At 44.3% G+C, this 19,716-nt stretch overlaps 1 protein-coding gene across 1 annotated transcript in view; it reads left to right on the forward strand.

Annotated features, from left to right (window-relative positions):
* The window catches only part of kdm5ba (lysine demethylase 5Ba), a 69,209-nt gene that overhangs the window by 27,359 nt on the left and 22,134 nt on the right, over nucleotides 1-19,716 (forward strand). The window contains exons 8-19 of the mRNA XM_084317462.1: nucleotides 567-725; nucleotides 4,247-4,366; nucleotides 5,508-5,666; nucleotides 6,537-6,718; nucleotides 7,483-7,645; nucleotides 11,687-11,806; nucleotides 12,506-12,700; nucleotides 15,995-16,176; nucleotides 16,783-16,907; nucleotides 17,662-17,812; nucleotides 18,379-18,499; nucleotides 19,325-19,680. Coding sequence (XP_084173588.1) covers nucleotides 567-725; nucleotides 4,247-4,366; nucleotides 5,508-5,666; nucleotides 6,537-6,718; nucleotides 7,483-7,645; nucleotides 11,687-11,806; nucleotides 12,506-12,700; nucleotides 15,995-16,176; nucleotides 16,783-16,907; nucleotides 17,662-17,812; nucleotides 18,379-18,499; nucleotides 19,325-19,680 — 2,033 coding nt within the window. The remainder of the gene's footprint in view (nucleotides 1-566; nucleotides 726-4,246; nucleotides 4,367-5,507; nucleotides 5,667-6,536; nucleotides 6,719-7,482; nucleotides 7,646-11,686; nucleotides 11,807-12,505; nucleotides 12,701-15,994; nucleotides 16,177-16,782; nucleotides 16,908-17,661; nucleotides 17,813-18,378; nucleotides 18,500-19,324; nucleotides 19,681-19,716) is intronic.

Below are 19,716 nucleotides of genomic sequence, written 5' to 3' on the forward strand. Positions count from 1 at the left end.
TGTCTGCCTATTTATGAATCGTTTTCAAATAAACGCTAGATTATCGATAGTATATGTGTACTTATGCACGCTATAGACGCGGGCTGATAAAACGACAATTGTCGTGGCTGGCACTCAAAAGTGTTAAAGGAACACGCCAACATTTTGGCAAATTAGCTTACGGTCTTCTCCAGAGAGAGACAAGAAGATGGATAACAGTTTCCTCTCTGTGTGTTCAGTAGAAGGCTATCTGTCTGCATGTTAGCCTAGCTTAGCACAATGAATGTAAGCGGATATGGCCGGTTAGCCTTCGGGAGAGGTGTTAGTTGGACAATGCCTAGGCTAACCGGCCATGTCCGCTTCCATTCATTGTGCTAAGCTAGGCTAACATGCAGCCAGATAGCTTTCTACTGAACGCACAGAGGGAGAACGATATTATCTTCTTGTCTCTCTCTGGAGAAGACGGTAAGCTAATTTCCCAAAATGTTGGCGTGTTCTTTTAATGACCAAATCAAATTCCTTGTATGTGTAAACCGCTTGGCGATAAAGACCTGTCTGATTGTGATGCGTCTCCTCCCGTCCCCCAGGTGGACCAGTACATGTGTCAGCTGTGTGGCGCTGGGACGGCGGAGGACCGCCTGCTGCTGTGTGACGGCTGCGACGACAGCTACCACACCTTCTGCCTGATCCCCCCCCTCCACGAGGTGCCCAAGGGAGACTGGAGGTGCCCCAAGTGCCTGGCTCAGGTGAGCGCCCGCCGCCCTCCCACGGCCCCCAATTAGCACGTAGCATTGTGGGTTTCTTTAGGCCTCGATTGACACACACCACCGCACCCCGTCATCACCGCAGTCCCCTGTGGACGAAATCATGAGCCTGACGTTCGTAGATTGCTTTTGGAGACTTGAGCGACAACATTTCCTTGTTAAAAAGACAACGATACTGTACCAAGTCATTCTTGCATTGATACAAACGTGGTGTTTTATGTATTTGAATTGAATTGAAAACCTTTATTTATCCCCGAGGGGAGATTAAGATGTCCTTTACAGCATAAGTAGCGTAACAGCAATTTAAAAACAGCAATTAAAAAACAGTTTATACATAACATACATGTGTTAAAACAAGATGGACAAATACACAGGGATAAAAATAGCTAAAATAGGACTAAAAATAGCTCAAAAAGAGTGGTGAAAAAGAAACAAGTCCAATCATGAATGTGTTGTTAAATAATTAAATTAATTAGTTACAGTCCACAACCCAGCTCCTCCAGTCCACGGCAGTTGGCCCGTCCTGGCCCTGCTTGGTTGTGGAGCCTGATTGCCACCGGCACAAAGGACTGCCCAAAGCGCTTTGTGGTATGTCGGGGGGGATGAGTCTGTGGCTAAACGTGGACCGCATTGCGGTCAGCTCATCATAGAGGGGGTGGCAGGGGTTCTCTTGCTACTAAGGAATCTACTATGGCTATATTACTACCTACTATGCTAATATGTCTCTACTACTATGCACTCAAGAGTGTAACACTCGGTTCAACACTGTTTGATGAACAATCCTACTGACCCTTAGGCCCTTGTTACACACACTGTTTTTGTTTTCGTTTGAATACGTTTTGAATATGTTTGCTGTCCCTATTAGATAGAAATGACGTTTTGACAGGAAAATGCGTTGCTCTAGCGGGAACGCTGAAAAGGTGTTTTCCTCGCCAAAACTCGCCGACAACGTGTCGTGTAATCTGCGCGGAGCCGTTGTTGCTCAACGCCCATGCGCAGTAGATACCGACACCTGCACGCCCTCACCAACGTCCGGTGACAACAGAGCTATAGCTGCAGCTACCATGTGTTGTCAAGTTATTGTTATAAGGACCCCAGTCCAAGCTACAACAGTCTGCATTCCCTTAACAATTGTTTGTATTGAGCCGTATTGTATTGTACCCATTCTGCGATATGTTAAATAAAGTTTACATCCATTCATTCTGCTAGCATTAACGATTGCATGAGCAGCTGGCTAACGTTAGCTACCTACCGTAGCTACCAGACCCTGTTAGCTCAGAGCTCATCTTTCAACATAACAAGCATTAAACAAAATGGCCCAGTCATCTATTCACCTTTTGTTTAATACACAAGGCGTTGTCTCTAATGTTATCTAGCTACTGATAGCTCCCGATATCATCAGTTTGGTGCGTGCTGGCTAACGTTAGCGTCTAGCCACAATGCTATACTGTTATAATGGCATATTCATATCGAGTTAGCATGTAAGCTAACAAAATCAGCGCCGATGAGATTAAACTCCGCTCTTGGTGGTCAATTGTGTTGATGATAGTTTTGTTTCATCAACAAATGAGAGGCAGAACACACAGTGAATGTATCCGTTTTGTTTATTGCACTTTTATTGCACTTTACTGAAAAATAAGTGCTGCATTGGCTAAATAGCCGAGGCATTTAAAGATGGCGGCGTGTTGACATTTCTTTGCAGGAAGTGTATTGGCACATTCAATTTCTGATTGGTTGAAAATTGCCTTCATGTTCGCCACCTACTGCCACCTACTGCTTTGGCAGTGTACTACATCACTGTGCTCGGGTGACAAAACGAAAGTTCTCAGGTTGCAAAACGAATGTCTGACTTGCCTACCGCTACGTTGCGCTCTGGAAAAGCGAAACTCATCTGAAAACGAAACGAAAACATCAGTCAGTGTAACCGCAGCCTTAGCTGCCAGAGTTGTACTCTTCCTGCTGACTTGTTGTACAGAACTTGTAAGTTGCTTTGGATAAAAGTGGCAGCTAAATGACTAAATGTGAAGTCACAAATGTATTTTCTAGAATATTTTACTGTTGCTGAAAAATGTGGTAGTTTGTATCAAGGGCGAGGATGACCTGAGACCCACAGAAAACACTGGCATTGGCCTTTAACCAAAATCCATCTGTTGAAATCAACATGTTAATTAGAGATAATTCCGACCCAACTGTGATCAGAAGGCTGAAGCACGAGTGTTTATCTCTCTCACGCTACAAGATTATCTGTACCGACTAATCCGTCTCCAATCAGCCCAGAGCTGCTGCTGAGTCACCACAGAGCTGCTGAGTCACCACAGACTCACCACAGATCTGCTGAGTCTCCACACACTCACCACAGATCTGCAGACTCACCACAGATCTGCCGAGTCACCACAAACTCACCACAGATCTGCCGAGTCACCACAGACTCGGCCCAGAGCTGCTGAGTCACCACAGACTTGGCCCAGTCTAGAAAATCTGGAAAAAGAACTGTCAAAATATGACCGAATTAAAAATGTGCCTAAAGTTGTGTCTAAACGCTGTGTAATGTGAACCAAGCATGAATCGGAATCAGAAAAGTATTTTATTGCCAAGTAAGCTTCCACATACAAGGAATTTGTCTTGGTCATTTGGTGCATCAACACTAACGGACTATTAAAGTAGAAATACAATAGAATAGAATATAGGACTGTACAATTGTGCAGGATTGTAGTAGAATATATACACTAAATTAGAATAAAAATACAGTGGAATAGAATATGTAACAGCTGTGCAAAAAGAAGTGTCATGTTCAGATGCTCACAGTTTTGAGTATTATGTGTAAATATAGTCCAGGAACGGTGTGAAGGGCATAGTAAGGTTCAGGGTGTGAGGTAGTCTCTGCAGGGAACTCTGAATCCTGGTAGGAAAGCCACCTCCTAAAGGGGTGGCAACGCTAAAAGCAATCATTTGAATACAGCTGAACGAGACATGGTTGCATTAACAGGCAGGTATTTTCATGCCATTATCACAGATTTTTTATTAATTTATAGTTTGTTTGGAAAACGCCAAATATATTTGAATAGTGGTTCAGATAAGATATTCCTTTATTGATCCCCTTGGGGAAATTCGGGCATCATAGCAGCATGGGAGAGGGGGGAGGGGAGGTACATGTATGGGCAGGGTAATAGTAGAAAGACATAAATATAGGCAATAAGACTTGGTCTGAATATGAAAATATGAGAAAAATAAGGGAGATGAAGGTTATTTGAAGTGTTAACAAAAGATCCCTAGATGGGAGTAATACAAACACAGTAACTAGCCGTCATCCTCTATTGTGGACGTCCTTTACCAGAACAAGGACACCGACAGGTCCCTGAGCTGTGTTTTACGTTTAGCGCTTCCTTTTGGTTTCAACATTTCAATTCAAACAAAGTTACATTTTAAAAGTGTGGATCTTCAGCGATCGCTTGAATATTCAATTATTCGCGCACGGCCATAATTTACGTACCATTGTTCCACAGGAATGCGGCAAACCTCCCGTCGCCTTTGGCTTCGAGCAGGCAGGCAGGAGCTACACCCTCCGCGCTTTTGGAGACATGGCCGACTCGTTCAAGTCGGATTACTTCAACATGCCGGTTCATGTGAGTGTGGCTGCAGAACCTGTATCTCATCCCCTGCTAATCGATGTCAGCTGTCAGAGCCTGGTGCTCATGAAACTTAAAAGGACCTGGTCCCTATATTTCAGTCTTAAAGGTGCTGTAAGTGGTATTTTATTGTTAAAATAAAGTGTTAAATAACTCTACATTCTGACAGCCATCACTGATATTGAGTGTTTGGTCAGTTTTTCTGGTATCCCATTCCCACGTTATCCAATCAGGAGAGGGAACCCTCAATATTTATTTCAAGAAATCTTGCCATGCCAAATTTGCTGATTTATTTGATTGTTTCAAGCACATTATTTGCTTAAAACATTTTTATTTCTTGTTTTTGTTAGACCATTTATTTTCCATGTGGAGTTCTCTCTCCTAGTTGGATAAAGTGGGAACGGGATACCAGAACATAAATTTTGTGTTTACTGCCGAGTGGAGGGACTGGGAGACCCACGTTACGGACCACACACTCTATAGCAGTGATGGCTGTCGGGAGTGTAGAGCATGTAGAGCATGTAGACCACTTATTTTCACAAAAAATACCACTTACAATACTTCGGTACATGCTTGGGTACCGCTCGCATTTGAACCGATACCGGTACCAGTTCCTGGAATTCGGTATCTGTACCTAACAGTACTTTTTTTTGGTACTTAACTCTCTCTGTAATAACAAAAATTATTTCAGTTGTAAAAGAATGAGTCCAAACTTCTCAATTTCAACATTGTTATTTATTTAGAACATTTTGTTATTTATTGTTGTAACGCAGCACACAAAATAAATCGCATGATCATGTATTATGTTTTTAAATGTTTAAATATCAACATTATCTGGCCGTCCTCTGATCTTTCCAAAGACCCAAGAGACGGACAGTATATATATTTAGGGAAAGGGTTCCCTCTTGTCTAGTATATTACACTCTTATACTAAACATGTAACGGTACTGAAATTTGGTACAGATCTCTCTAATTGGTACTCGGGTAGTACAGATCTAATTCGGTCGGTACCCTTAAAGGTACAGAGTTCAGTACCAAACCCTATACAGCACCTTTTAAGAACAGCATTTGTAGTAGATTTGGAACGTACTGAACTTTAATATTAGATGAAGTAACCACTCTTGTCTTGGTGCATTAGATGGTTCCCACTGAGCTTGTGGAGAAGGAGTTCTGGCGTCTGGTCAGCACCATCGAGGAGGACGTCACTGTGGAGTACGGGGCAGACATCGCATCCAAGGATTACGGGAGCGGTTTCCCCGTTAAGTACGGGCAGGTGGAACTCTCCCCTGACGACCAGGTACGTAAAGCCTGGCTGTTGGTGTGTTGTGTAGAGCAGCGGTTCTCGACCCATTCAATGCAGTGACGGCACGCTTATACAATGATACAAATTCCAAGTCACTCCCAGTCATTTGCTTTTAAAGGAACATTAAAAGGCAACGTTATGGGGAAATGCGCTTACCGTCTTCTCTCCAGTCGGGACAAGAAGATGGATACCAATTTCCTCTCTGTGCGTTCAGTAGAAAGCTATCCGGCTGAGTAAATGGAAATTAATGGAATTAATCAAAATTAGTGGGAGTGGATACAGACCAATAGTCTAGCTTAAAACTCTGCGAGAGGTGTTTTTGGCCAACAAGCTAGGCTAGCTGATCCGTATCTGCTTCCATTCATTTGGTAATCTGGTCATCTGTAGGTTCCCGGTTCAATTCCGACTCCTTCCGACAGTGTGTCGAAGTGTCCTTGAGCAAGACACTTAACCCCTAACCGCTCCCGATGAGCGCTATATAAATGCAGTCCATTTACCATTTGTGCTAAACTAGGCTAGCTAGTATCCGGATAGCTTGCTACTGAAGGCACAGAGAGGAAATGTATCGTCTCGTCTGACTCTGGAGAAGACGGTAAGCACATTTCCCATAACGTTGCCGCGTTCCTTTTTAATCGTCACGAAGCGATCGTACGATCGCGAAAGATGGCAAAGTAAGAGCAGCTGCTGTAGGATATTTGGTCAACGGACTTTGAAGCGTTTTCTATAAATCGCGGGTTATTTGGAAGCCACCAACGTGTCCGGTCCAGGTGGACTGAAGCCTTAAAGCCGCGGTGGCCGAGGCCACAGTGTGAGGCCAGTGACCCAGTGACTCACCCCGAGCTGAACCCTGTCTCTGACCTGCAGGATTACCTCAGCTGTGGCTGGAACCTGAACAACATGCCAGTGTTGGATGCCTCGGTGCTCACTCATATTACCGCCGACATCTGTGGGATGAAGTTACCCTGGCTCTACGTGGGCATGTGTTTCTCCTCCTTCTGCTGGCACATCGAGGACCACTGGAGCTACTCCATTAATTATCTACACTGGTGAGGCTGCTCTCTCTCTCTCTCGCTCTCTCTCTCTCTCTCTGCCAAACTGGATTGTGTAACATGTTCATGTTTGTTTTTTTAATTGTCAATCCCCTTGGGGGAATTCAAGTGTCATGGCGGGGTGGGTGGGGTGGTACAGGTAGGATAGGTAGTAAGAAGAAGTCTTTATTTGTCATGCAGCAACACACACATGTAAGATGGGCGACACACAGGAACACACACACACGCATGCATTGGGTCGTCACTGATGAAATGCCTATCTGCGCTTGACCATCCTTCAGTGTTAACTAAAAATTTATAATAATAAAATAAAATAAAACTGCGATTGTGTTTGTGCATTTCCAAATTGTGCCAACAACTGAATTAACTTTGCGTAGCGTTCATAGATTATTGATCCGAACATGCCGTTCCATGAGCAGAGAGACCTGCTGCAGACAGAGTGGAGGTAATGTAATGATTACAAATGGTTAAGCATCGGGTATATTGCTGTGCATTGTTATGCCCACGGAGAGAAACACAATAAAATCGATAGTGCGCGTGTGACTCCGCACAATATGTCGTTATTGCTACTGCCGTGCGCTTTAAGATGAATTCTGGAAATTAGATTTCTCTAAACAATTACTCGAGCACCACTTGAGTAATTAATGCGAGTACTTGATCTGGGAAAACATGGAACTATGACATTAACCTCCACCGGTCGACCAATAAGAGTTCTGCAAGTGTTTTTGACAGAAGTGTGTGTGTGTCTGACATGTGACCAGGGGGGAGCCAAAGACGTGGTACGGCGCCCCGGGTTACGCCGCAGAGCAGCTGGAGGGGGTCATGAGGAGACTGGCGCCTGAGCTGTTCGAGGCCCAACCAGACCTGCTCCACCAGCTGGTGACCATCATGAACCCCAACACCCTGATGAACAATGGTGTCCCGGTATGTCTGTCTGTCTCTCTCTCCTCTCTCTCTCTCTCTCACTCACACACCCTGTCTCTCTCTCTCTCTCTCTCTCTCTCTCTCTCTCTCTCTCTCTCTCTCTCTCTCACTCAGACACCCAGTCTCTCTCACTCACTCACCCAGTCTCTGTCTCTCTCTCTCTCTCACTCACACACCCAGTCTCTCTCTCACACACACCCAGTCTCTCACACTCTCTCACTCACCCAGTATCTTGCTCACTCTCACACATACCTTTTCATTTCACACATTAATGGGATAGGTCAGATATTTTAAAACGCGTTTCATGCTTCTTGTAGTTGAATCGGCCTTCACTGTGCGGACGGCGCAGGTCTGTTCAAAAAACGAAGTGCACGTCACCATAGCAACGCTACTTTCATTTCAAACCTTTATTTCAACTCGTAAGACACTGAGGTTACACTCATTCCCTGCGACGACAAGCTTACAAAACAATTTCGTACATATAGGCACAATAAATAAGAATAAACAATAAAAAAAAATCAGTTAAGACCTGAGTAAAAGTAAACTATACACAAGGTGCATGTGAGGGTCTGTACCCTAACTGGCACGATATACATCATACGTTATATAGTCCGTGCAGGTTTTAGTCAGACACTCCTAAGGGCTTGTGTCCATAGGGGACGTTTTATGAGTTGTCAGCTCCTTTCCGTCATTCATTTCTATGCTGGAGAAGCGTCAGGCGCGCTCCTCTTCTCAGCGACGCGCCTCGCGTTTTATGAGCTCTGGGCGGCAGCGTTTTTGGTCGGAGCGCTCTCGGCTCATAAAGTTGAAACTCGTTCAACTTTTTTGGAAAGGAGCGCGCTCATCAATGTAACTCATCGAGGAAGGTGCGGAGCCGCAGCTGGTGCGAGCTCTGGGGAGACCCAGAAAGACGCTCAAAGCTTTTTTTTCTTCTTTTTTTTCAAAGCGTTCCTCCTTGAAAAAAAGGCTTTGAGCCTAATGGTTCCCAAGTTCTGCAGCCATTAGTTTTCCAGCTGCCTGCAGCAGTCCATGCCCACAGTTGTGGAGCCTGATGGCCACGGTGGCCTCTTCAGGTGTGTGCAGGGCAGGCTCTGTGTAGCATGTAGATCAGCGGTTCTCAAATTACGGGTCGCGACCCAAAGTGGGATCGTAGGTAGGTGACAGTGGGGTCGCGCATCTGGCAACATATTTTTGCTAAATATGCTTCGTTTTATAAATTGTATTTTTTTGTATCCACTTTTTCTCCTATTTTCTGTATTTTCCTCTCATCCCAATTTAGCCGTTATGCCAATTTCCCCCTCCCCTTCCTGGTCGTTGCGCGCATGTGCCCCCCACTGGTCGGTCTAGGGAGCCCTGAAGTCTATCACATGCTTCCTCCGATACATAGGAGACGGCCATAAATGTGTATTGATAACATAATGCTGTAATTAAATGTTCTAATAAATATGCATGATCAAGTTCAACAACGTGTGCTTTTATTTTGATATTCCTTAATTCCACGTTGAAATTACGCAATACATATTAACAGGCACCTCCAAAATTGGCCATTTTCGTTTTTGAGGACTGTATACTTCTTTTACAAACCAAAACAACATACTTTATACTTATAGCACATGCATGAGCCTGGTCTCTTTTGAAATATGACATTCTGAAGTTTCTGATTCCAGAAAAATAATTCACTTTTAGTGCTAACGTAATAGAGTAACATAGGTCTGAACTTGAGTTGTAAAAAAAACTTGCTACTAAAGTTTTTCTGTAGTAGTTAGTAGTCCAGAGGTAGTATTTCCCCAGAAGGTGGTATGGCTTACAAATCCAGACTGAGCCATAGCCCGAAGCCTTATGTAGTACATATCCAAATTTCATAAAGATCCATTCAGTGATTAGGAGTGATTTTGGTAAACTGTGTACAAAGAAAAACTCCGTTTTCTCATAGATTCAATTCATTCGGCTGTTTTGCTCTTCTTGTTTTCGTTTTTTTTTTTAGATCCCCATGTGGGGTATCATTGGAAAGCCACACTCATTGGCTACAACGATCCACAATCATTTTCGAGATCGGATCAAGATTGACGGAACTACTGCAGCCTGAGCCGGGAGTGGTATTTTGCGCAATACCGTGTACTTTGCACAAGCCTCAAATACCGGCATGTAACTCGAGAACCGCTGAACGGATTTTGTCGGATTTTGACGCTATCGCCAGGCAACAAATAAGCCTTCAATTCGATATATATATTGTATTACAAAATATGCACACCCGAGCCACTAGGGGTCGCCAAAGTGCCGGTTGCAAAAAGTCTGAAAAACGTCCCATATGAAGGACGTTGCAGCTAAGTGTGGGGTCGCCAAAAGAAATCCTAAATAAAATGGGGTTGTGGTATAAAAAAGTTTGAGGAACCCCTGATGTAGATGATCCTCCACCCCGATGTTTGCCTCGTGTGCAAATTGCAGGGTGTCGAGGGAGTCACGCACCAGGGGCTTGAGGTGTTGCAGGAGCAGCCTCTCAAAGCTCTGCACGACGTGTCACTTCAGAGCGACTGGCCTGTAGTCATTGAGGGCGCTTGGGCGTCCCTTCTTGGGCACCGGGACAATGCAGGAGGTCTTCCAGAGCTGGGACACCCTCTCCAGCCTCAGGGAGAGGTTGATGGGGTGTTGAAACTGTGCTGCCAGCTGCCCTGCACATGCCTTGAGCACCCAGGGGTTGGGTGTTGTCTGGGCCTCTGGTCTTGTTTACACTGATAAAAGGCTTAAAGCTGCCTCTGCACCTGGCTGTTAGTGATGGTCAAGGGTGGGGGGGGGGGGGTGGTGGGGGGCTTGGCCGGTGGGGGGTTCTGTGTTGGTTGGTGGTGCCGGGCAGCCTGTCGGGGGTGGGGGCCTGGGGAGGGGCGTGGGTGTTGATTGATGGGGGGAGGCTCCTCTGGACAAACCTATTGATCAAACAAGTTCAACTTGTTTACACACTCCAGGGGGGCCCCTCCACAGCCATGCCTTAAACCCTGTGAGCCTCCTGACACCCGACCACACCTCTCTGGTATTATTGGCCTCCCCTCCCGTCTGTCCCGACTGCTCTGAGCTCCTTTTGGACATGTCCCCTGCCATGAAGGCCCTCTTGTTTACCTGTTTAGTAGGTTTTTAATGTCCTTATTGATCCAGGGTTTATGGTCAAGGTCAGCTTTATTTATAAAGCACCTTTTAAAATCAACCGAAGTTGCACTGAAGTGCTTTACAGTATAAAGAATAGTCACAACAACAATGCAACAACCATCAAATGCACACAGCACACACATCCACACGCACACACTCACTTTAAACAAACACACTGCAGCACGTACACCTTACTGTAAATTGTACCTAAATTGTACCTCATCCCATTTCTGCTTTGCACTATATAGTATTGTATATTAGTATATTGCATAGTATATTGTATGGTAACTCAGTTACTTCTAGTCTGCAATGCATCGAACATTGTACATATGTCTATACTGACCTCTATTTTTACTTGTTTTTACATGCTACTTTATTTTATTTCATACTTATCTTGTCTAGCACAGTCTCTGGAGCGTAACAGTAAGAAGCATTTTGTATAAAAGTATTCTGTACTTCTGTATGACAACTATTAAAGAAACTTGAAACAACAGGACCAGAAATGTATGACTTAACGAGCCTCAAAAAGCCAATGCAAACAAGTGAGTTTTCAGCCGCAATTTTAAAAATCTTAAAAAAAGAATTTATGTAATTTGTAGTGGCACACTTTTCCACAACTTGGGGGCAGCCACCGTAAAAGCTTGGTCGCCTTTATTAACATTAAGTTGTCATAAAAACAATGTACAGTCACTTAGACATCGAGTTAAATCAAGAAATTTGCGAAGAAGAAAAATCTAAAATAGGGGTAAATATAGCGGAGTATGAGGAGATGCTAAGACGGGCTGCTACACACCTTCTATAACTATCCCATTAATAACCAAGACTAGGATAGCTGTAGACGAAGCAGAGACTGGTTTTAGTTATTGTAGTTTGTATTCATCTTCTGTTCCAAATGTTCTCTAGATCTATCGCACCAACCAGTGTGCGGGCGAGTTCGTGATCACCTTCCCCAGGGCCTACCACAGTGGCTTCAACCAGGGCTTCAACTTCGCTGAGGCAGTCAACTTCTGCACCATGGACTGGGTAAGAGAAGGCCCGTTGTTGTGTAATTTGCATTATCATCCAGGCTTTTGGTCCAGTCTTCTACGTGAGGACTGAGAGGTGGAGTTACCTCGTGGTTAGCCAAACGGGTGACCAGAATTGAGGACGGTGTTAAGTCTCTAAATGTCATGGAGCATAACTTTTTAGTTGAGTGTCTTACTACAGCTGATCTATATAAATGAAAAGGATTAGAAAATATTTATGTTTCTCTCTTGACATTTAATGCAAGTTGGATGATTTGTTGTTTGATGTAAAAATGTTAATAGTCACCTTCTTTTGCATATTGTATGTCTGAGCTTTTTCAGGGTTCCTGCGGTGTCTAAATTTAATAATCGGAATTTTAGGTTACAAATGTCTTGAACATGATTTTGATGGATCTTAAAAATCTATTGGATTAGTATCATTTCATTTTAGTACCCCCAACAATTCAAATGCAATTACTTCTTTCATAGTAATTTTTGCCTTCAATTCTATTCAAAGTGGTCTTAAATAGGTCTTAAAAAGTCTTCTTGAAACCTGCAGGAACTTAATTTCTTTTTTTATTGGTGATTTCAGAGTTAGCAACAGACAGTTTAAAATAGGAAAAGATTTATTATTAATAAAATGGATCGACATATAGAGGAACCCTGTTCTTGCTCAAACAGGCACTTAAACTCTTCATCTCTCTCCGGTTCCTGGCAGATGCCCATTGGCCGTAAGTGTGTGGCCCACTACCGGCAGCTGAGCAGGCACTGTGTCTTCTCCCACGACGAGATGGTCTGTAACATCGCCGCCAAAGCGGAGACGCTGGAGATGGACCTGGCCTCTGTGTTGCAGAAGGACATGGCCACCATGGTCCAGGAGGAGGAGGAGCTCAGGGAGAAGGTCCACAAGATGGTAAGGATCCCATGGTCCGGTCACCCTGTTTCACTGTGACTTGACTGTGCCGTCACGTGAGTGGGACATGAACGCTGCCTCGTTCAAATTGAAAACGACAAGGGTGTTGTTTGAAATGTTGGACCATTTGTAAATCGTCAAAGTTGTATCTAGTGATTTGTGAAACGTCATATCCAAGTCTGGTTTCTTAATTTTCCAAGCAGCCGCTGCAATAGCTAAAAATGCTAATTGCCAAACACCCCTTTCTTAAGTTTTTATTTTAATTTTTTCAACAACATACATAGACAACATTCATAGACAATACACAGTACATAAATATAAAACAAATAGACAAAAAATGAGTAAAGAAAAAGTGTGGCATGGGTCCTTCGGTCCATTCTCCATTTGCATCTGTATTCTTCCCATTTTCCCCATTTCCATTCAAACTTTTCTTCTTGCAGCCTCAGCAGATGTGTGATTCTCTCCATTTCCTGTATCCCCTCTACCAACTCTATCCATTGATCCTTTTTCGGCACTTCTACCTTGTACCACAGTTTAGTTAGAGCTTTCTTGGCTGCCACTATCAATATCTTAAGTATTTGTCTTCCCCTTGGATTCCTTCTTGTGACAGATTCCCCAAATACAACACTTGGCCTCCCTGGGGTATTTCGTATCCTATTATTTTATTTATTATCCCTCCTATCTCTTCCCAGTCCAAACATTAGCCCCTTTCACACTGCCCGGTAAAGCCAAGAATCGTACCCCATTATTCCGGTATGCTGTTCTGTGTGAAAGGTACGGACATGGAAAGGCGGGTCAAAGTTGCTGCGGCATTATGCCATCTTCAGGTATCTTCGCCCCAGCGTCTGTGTGAAAGGGACTGCCTGGCATTGTGGGATAGTGTGTGATGTTTTGACGATGTGGTTAATTCTGTGGTGGTTAGCTTGTAGGTTATATACAACAGTCTTTTTTTTTTATTATTATCTTTTCCCCCTTCTTTTTTTAGTTTTTCTCCCCTCCCAATGTTAGTCGTTATGCCAATTCCCAATCCCCTTCCTGGTCGTTGCGCACTCTACCCCCCTACCGTCGGTCTGGGAGGGCGGAGACTATCACATGCTTCCTCAGACACCACATGTGTACCCAGCCCACCACTTCTTTTCACCTGGCAGCGCGGACTCTCACTGGGAGAGTGTAACGTGTGGAAGGTCACACTACCTCCCTCCAGATCCTTCCCTCACTGTGCAGGCGCCCCGACCGAACTGTAGGAGTCACTGTTTACAACGACCCGGACCCACCCACCGGCTTCCCTCCCGCTGACTCTGCCAATTGAACCAGAATGATACCAGTGTCTCTCGTGTTGGTGACAAGCGCTTAGTCCGCTGCGCCACCCAGCCGCCTTATATACAACAGTCTTAAGACATAACTAGCACTGCATCATCTACTCAGGGATAAAGATTTTTGGGAAATGGAAATGTAGGGTTCATGAAATAATATTTAATTACTATGTATCTTTGTTTGGACCCCAGGAAATATTATAATTCTAGGAAAGTTGTGCATCGAGATAAAAGAAAGACGGAGCCTCATTCTCCTTATCTTGGCTGCTCCGTTCTCCATCGCAGCATTGTGACAGGATTTCTTTGTGAAAAGGGCTCGTGCGTGTAGGACAACTACATTTTGATGCTCCATCCTCTTTTGGCTGTTTTTAAAGGGGAGCCAACAGAGATATAATTCTAAATGTTTTATCTGATGAAGTCGTGGCTGGGAGGACATTAGATCAGCAGATAGTAGATAGTTGCACATAATAGAGTTAATCAGTTTAACCAGAGGGCCGTCCAGATGGACACAGAGAGACAATGTGACGGGAAGATGCAACATAATTGCGTGGTGATAATGACCAAAGGCTCATCCAGTGATGTTGCAACTGCCAGCCTGCTATCGGCCCCAATTTCCATCAGTCGTCAATTTCCTGCCTATATTTGCAGCAGTAGGTGGCAGTGCCAGCCGGGCTGGGTGATAAGAAATATTAATATCACAATACATTTCAACAGTTCACCATATCTGCTTTACATTTGCAAACTTGCATGTTTTGAAAAGTACCAATTGATAATTGCATTGAACTGCATGGTATATAATATATATTATTATTTTTTTTTTTATTGGTCTTTTTCCCCCTCCATTTTCCTCCGATTTTCTCCCATCCCAATGTTAGTCGTATGCCAATTCCCAGTCCCTTCCTGGTCGCTGCGCACTTACCCCCCACAGTCAGATCATCTGGGAGAGTGGAGGCTACCACGTGCTTCCTCCGACACACGTCCAGCCAATCACCGCTTCTTTTCACCTGGCAGCGCGGATTCTCATTGAGAGGGCGTAGCGTGTGGGAGGACCACACTATCCCCCTCACGTCCAATCCGCGCTTAGCAGGCGCCCCGACCGAACTGTAGGAGTCGCTGTTTACAACGACCCGGACCCACCCCGCCAGCTTCTCCCACCCTCTGATACAGCCAATCGTATCAGTGCAGACGGCCAGCCAAGCTGGTGACAACCCCGGAGCTGTGAGCTGGATTCGAACAGGCAAATCCAGCTCAGCTCCGGGGCTGGTGACGAACGCAATCTCCGCTCGGCCACCTAACCGCCCATATAATATATATTCTAAAGAGTGATATAAAACCCAAAATCAACAAAGTGTCATTTTGAAAAAAGGAAGGAAACAAAAGAAAAACAAAAGGAAAAGGAATTGTTTTTTCATTCCCATTTACCTGTCGGTAGTCCTTTACTGGGTTTTCTTTTTATAATTATTTTATTTTATAACTATCTTGGAATAATGAGGCTCCAAAAACAAGTTATTCGTATGTTTTCTTTTCTTTTCTTTAACCAGGCAGGTCAATTAAGAACAAATTCTTATTTACAATGACGGCCTGGCGAGAGGACAAAAGGGCCTCTCGAAGGATAAAACATTTAAATAAAATAGAAAAGAGACAGACGATACATACATCACAGAAGTTTTCTGTTCTCTTTTTTTGTGTGCAAGATTGAACTCTGAAAGGGAACAGTATTCCCTCGAACATTTCACATCTCATTTTGTGATGAATTTGAGTTAATTTGTGATGGCTCACTATTTATAACTCGACACAAGAATTGTGTACGACGTTATCACAATGTCTAAATTGAATCACCATATGATCCAATTGAAAGACGATAAATGATATTTAATTATCGCCCGGCACTGCCTGAACGCTTTGAACCTCCACCCCACCATTGCACCCTGCTCCTCTTTCCTCTCCTCCCTCCTAATGACCGTGTCTCTTCTCTCCTCAGGGTGTGGTGCAGTCACGACAAGTACCGTATGACCTCCTGCCAGACGAGGAGAGGCAGTGCTCAAAGTGCTGGACCACCTGCTTCCTGTCTGGCATAACCTGCCCCTGCAGTCCCGGCAAGCTGGTGTGTCTGCACCACGCCCACGCCCTCTGCTCCTGCCCCCCCAGCAACTACATACTCCAGTAAGTCACTCTCCAGAACAATCAACACAGCAGCTGGAATACTGGCCTCACAATATGTCCGTTACAATTGGGGGGAGAGACCGAGAGAGGAGGGAGGAGGAAGGAAGGAAGGAAGGAAGGATGGAAGGAAGGAAGGATGGAAGGAAGGAAGGAAGGAAGGAAGGAAGGAAGGAAGGAAGGAAGGAAGGAAGGAAGGAAGGAAGGAAGGAAGGAAGGAAGGAAGGAAGAAAGGGAGGTGGGATGGAGAGATGGAGAGGGGGAGGAGAGAGGGAGATGCAGATGAGTAAGACAAAAAAAATGTGAATCTTATTTTATCTACATTGAAGGAGGACTGTGCAGAAATGTGTTGTGGTCTTGTTTTTTTTATGTAATTAAATTTGTATTGCAGAGCATTATCTCGTTGACTATTACAATTGGGTTCACACATATCTAATTTAAATATTTAGAATTGATTTAATAGTCTACTTTGCATAGATCTAAGATGGCAACAACAAAAACGCATGCATTTTGTGCAACAAGAAAATCTTGAGTGTGAATATTTTTTTAGTGAATTTCAATTTAATCCATACATGATGTAAAGAAATATTTCTATGTCTTTATCCACAGTTACAAGTTTACACTGGCTGAGTTGTACCCCATGTTAGCGGCGGTGAAGGACCGTGCTGAATCCTTCAAGAACTGGCTCAGTAATGTGCAGGACATACTGGACCCGAAGCAAACCAAGAAACGAGGTGAGTTGGTTCATATAAAACTTTCTTTCCTACAAAATACTAGGGCTGTGTTCTACCAAAGAAGTTCCTATTCTAGTAATAGTCTTGGGGGGAAACGAACCGGCGGGTTGATTCACAAACCTGTTTTACAAAGATTGCCTAATATTGTCATGCAGAGAGAGACCTTGTTAAATCCCCCCCCCCCCCCCCCCCGTCTTATAGCTGTGGACTACCTCTCATTGCATAATTTATGTTATCTTCTCCAAAGCAGCTGGACACCCTGCCCTGCAACATGAATTCACCTAATTCCATTCATTGATATTAGGGAGGTCCTCTTAAATCCATTTGGATGTGATGCATCTATTAATATTAATAACATTAATAATAAACTTTATTTGTATAGCATATTTCATACAAGAATTGCAGCCCAAAGTGCTTCACAGCAGTGATGCAGACACAAAATAGGCATACAATGATGAGCATAGAATTGGCATAATTATAGACTGGCATTAAATGAGCAGAGATTTATATTAACCCCACAGAATATTTTCTTTATGGATTTCTGTCATTAAAATCTAAAAAAGAAGATTGTAATAGATTGGCATCTCTAATAGCTATGTTAACAAACCGCTTTATCCTTTGGCAGGGGAGATTCTCAAACTGTATCTTGACCTTCTCTTGGCGTCGTTTAAATATTGTATTTCACCATTCGGTGGGGTGTATTTTCTTCCCCTCTGCATAATGTGGCCTTCTCTCTCTCTCTCCACGTCCTCAGGCCTGGAGGAGCTCCGCAGGCTGGTGGAGGAGGCGGAGGCCAAGGTGTTCCCGGCCAGAGACCTCCTGCGCCAGCTGCGCGCCGTCACCCTGGACGCTGAGAAGTGTTCTGTGATGGCTCAGCAGCTCCTCAACGGGAAGAGGCAGACCAGGTACCAGCGTGGATATAGAAGATATAGAATATGTTGCATGTTCACGTGAAATACAATGTGTTCATTAATTACATTTTAAATTATAATCATGTGTTAAAAAATATATATATATATATATAGATATTACACATTGTTGCAGTTGCTTTGGAGACCTTGTTTCTTATTTAATTTTATATAATATACATGCATATATATAAATGATAGAAAGTTTGTTTTACTGCCATAATAATTCTGCAATTATTGCCTGTACGGTATTGCTGTTAGGACCAATGTAGTATATAGAAGAGGTTTGCTGAGCATGGGATTTCAACACTGTGATTTGGATAGAATTCATGATTTGGATAGAATTCATGATATCAGAATAAGTCAAGTTTACCATCTTTCCTATTCGGATCAAATTTTATTGCCTATATTATGTCTTTCTACTATTACCCTGCCCATACCTGTACCTCCCCTCCCCCGTGCTGCTATGACGCCTGCATTTCCCCCAAGGGCATCAATAAAACAATATCTTATCTAACGACTCGAGAACAAGTTTTCTGATGCAGTTTACCTTTGTGTCGTAGATATCGGTCTGGCGGAGGAAAGACCCAGAGCCAGAACCTGCTGACTGTGGAGGAGCTGAGGTCTTTTGTCAAGCAGCTGGACACCCTGCCCTGCAACATCCGTCAAGCCCCCTTACTGAAGGTCAGCAAGGCTCCATTAGCCTGCCTTTGTAACGCTTTGTCTTGATTTGTACATCATGACCCTGTCTAGCCGTCCTATTCAAGCAGTTGTAGAGTTCTCTGAGGATGGGCTGGAAAATTACTGTTTTGAGTCATATTTCCCAACATGATGACTATCAATATCTCTAATTAGTTGTTGATTTTCATCATTAATCCTCGCAAGTTGCAGTGATTTATTTTGTCTTCTTAAAGGGGCAGTTCACCCCAAGATCAAGAAAACGTGTTATCCCTCTTACCCGGAGTGCTATCTATCCATCCATTGTTTTGGTGTGATTCGCTTAGTTTTGGAGATGTCTGCTGTAGAGATGTCTGCCGTCACTCCAGTACAATGGAGCTGAATGGCACTCGGTTTATTGCACTCAAAGCACCATAAATACATTTGGAAAAACCTCGAAAGCAACGTCTCTTTTCAGAAAACATGACCTGATGACATTGCTTTTGAGTTTTTCAAATGTATTTCTGTAGTTTTGAGTGCTACAAGCCAAACTCCATTATATTGGAGTTACGGATATATTCAAAACTAGGCAAATCACAGCAAATCACACCAAAACTATCTCGATGAATAGACAGCACTCCGGGTATGTGGGAAAATATGTTTTGTTTTAATTTTGGGCGAACTGCCCCTTTTAAACACGTTCAAAATGCATTGGTGATCGTAATAATTGTCATTGAAGTAATTGTAATTGATTGATACTGAAGCAGCATTGGTAAGGGTGACCGTCTGCATGTAGCTGTTGCCCCAGCGGTCAAGTTCCCGACGTGAGCGCCTGTTAATTTGAACCCCCAGGACCTCCTGACCCGGGTGGACGACTTCCAGGAGCGCAGCGAGGCGCTGCTCTCCGACGACTCCCCCAGCCCGGCGGAGCTGCAGGGCCTGCTGGATGTGAGCCTGGGCCTGGACGTGGAGCTGCCCCAGCTGGCCCCGCTGCGGGAGCGTCTGGAGCAGGCCCGCTGGCTGGAGGCGGTGCAGCAGGCCAGTGGCAGGCCGGACAGCCTCAGCCTGGACACCATGAGGAGGCTGATCGACCAGGGCGTGGGCCTGGCACCGCACGGCTCCGTGGAGAGGGCCATGGCCCGGCTGCAGGAGCTGCTGACCGTGTCGGAGCACTGGGAGGAGCGGGCGCTCAGCCTCATGGAGGCCAGGTGAGGCAGCGGAAGACTGGGCCTTTACCTCACACC

The sequence above is a fragment of the Notolepis coatsorum genome, assembly GCF_963971535.1.
Source record: "Notolepis coatsorum genome assembly, chromosome: 6".
Classification (NCBI taxonomy): domain Eukaryota; kingdom Metazoa; phylum Chordata; class Actinopteri; order Aulopiformes; family Paralepididae; genus Notolepis; species Notolepis coatsorum.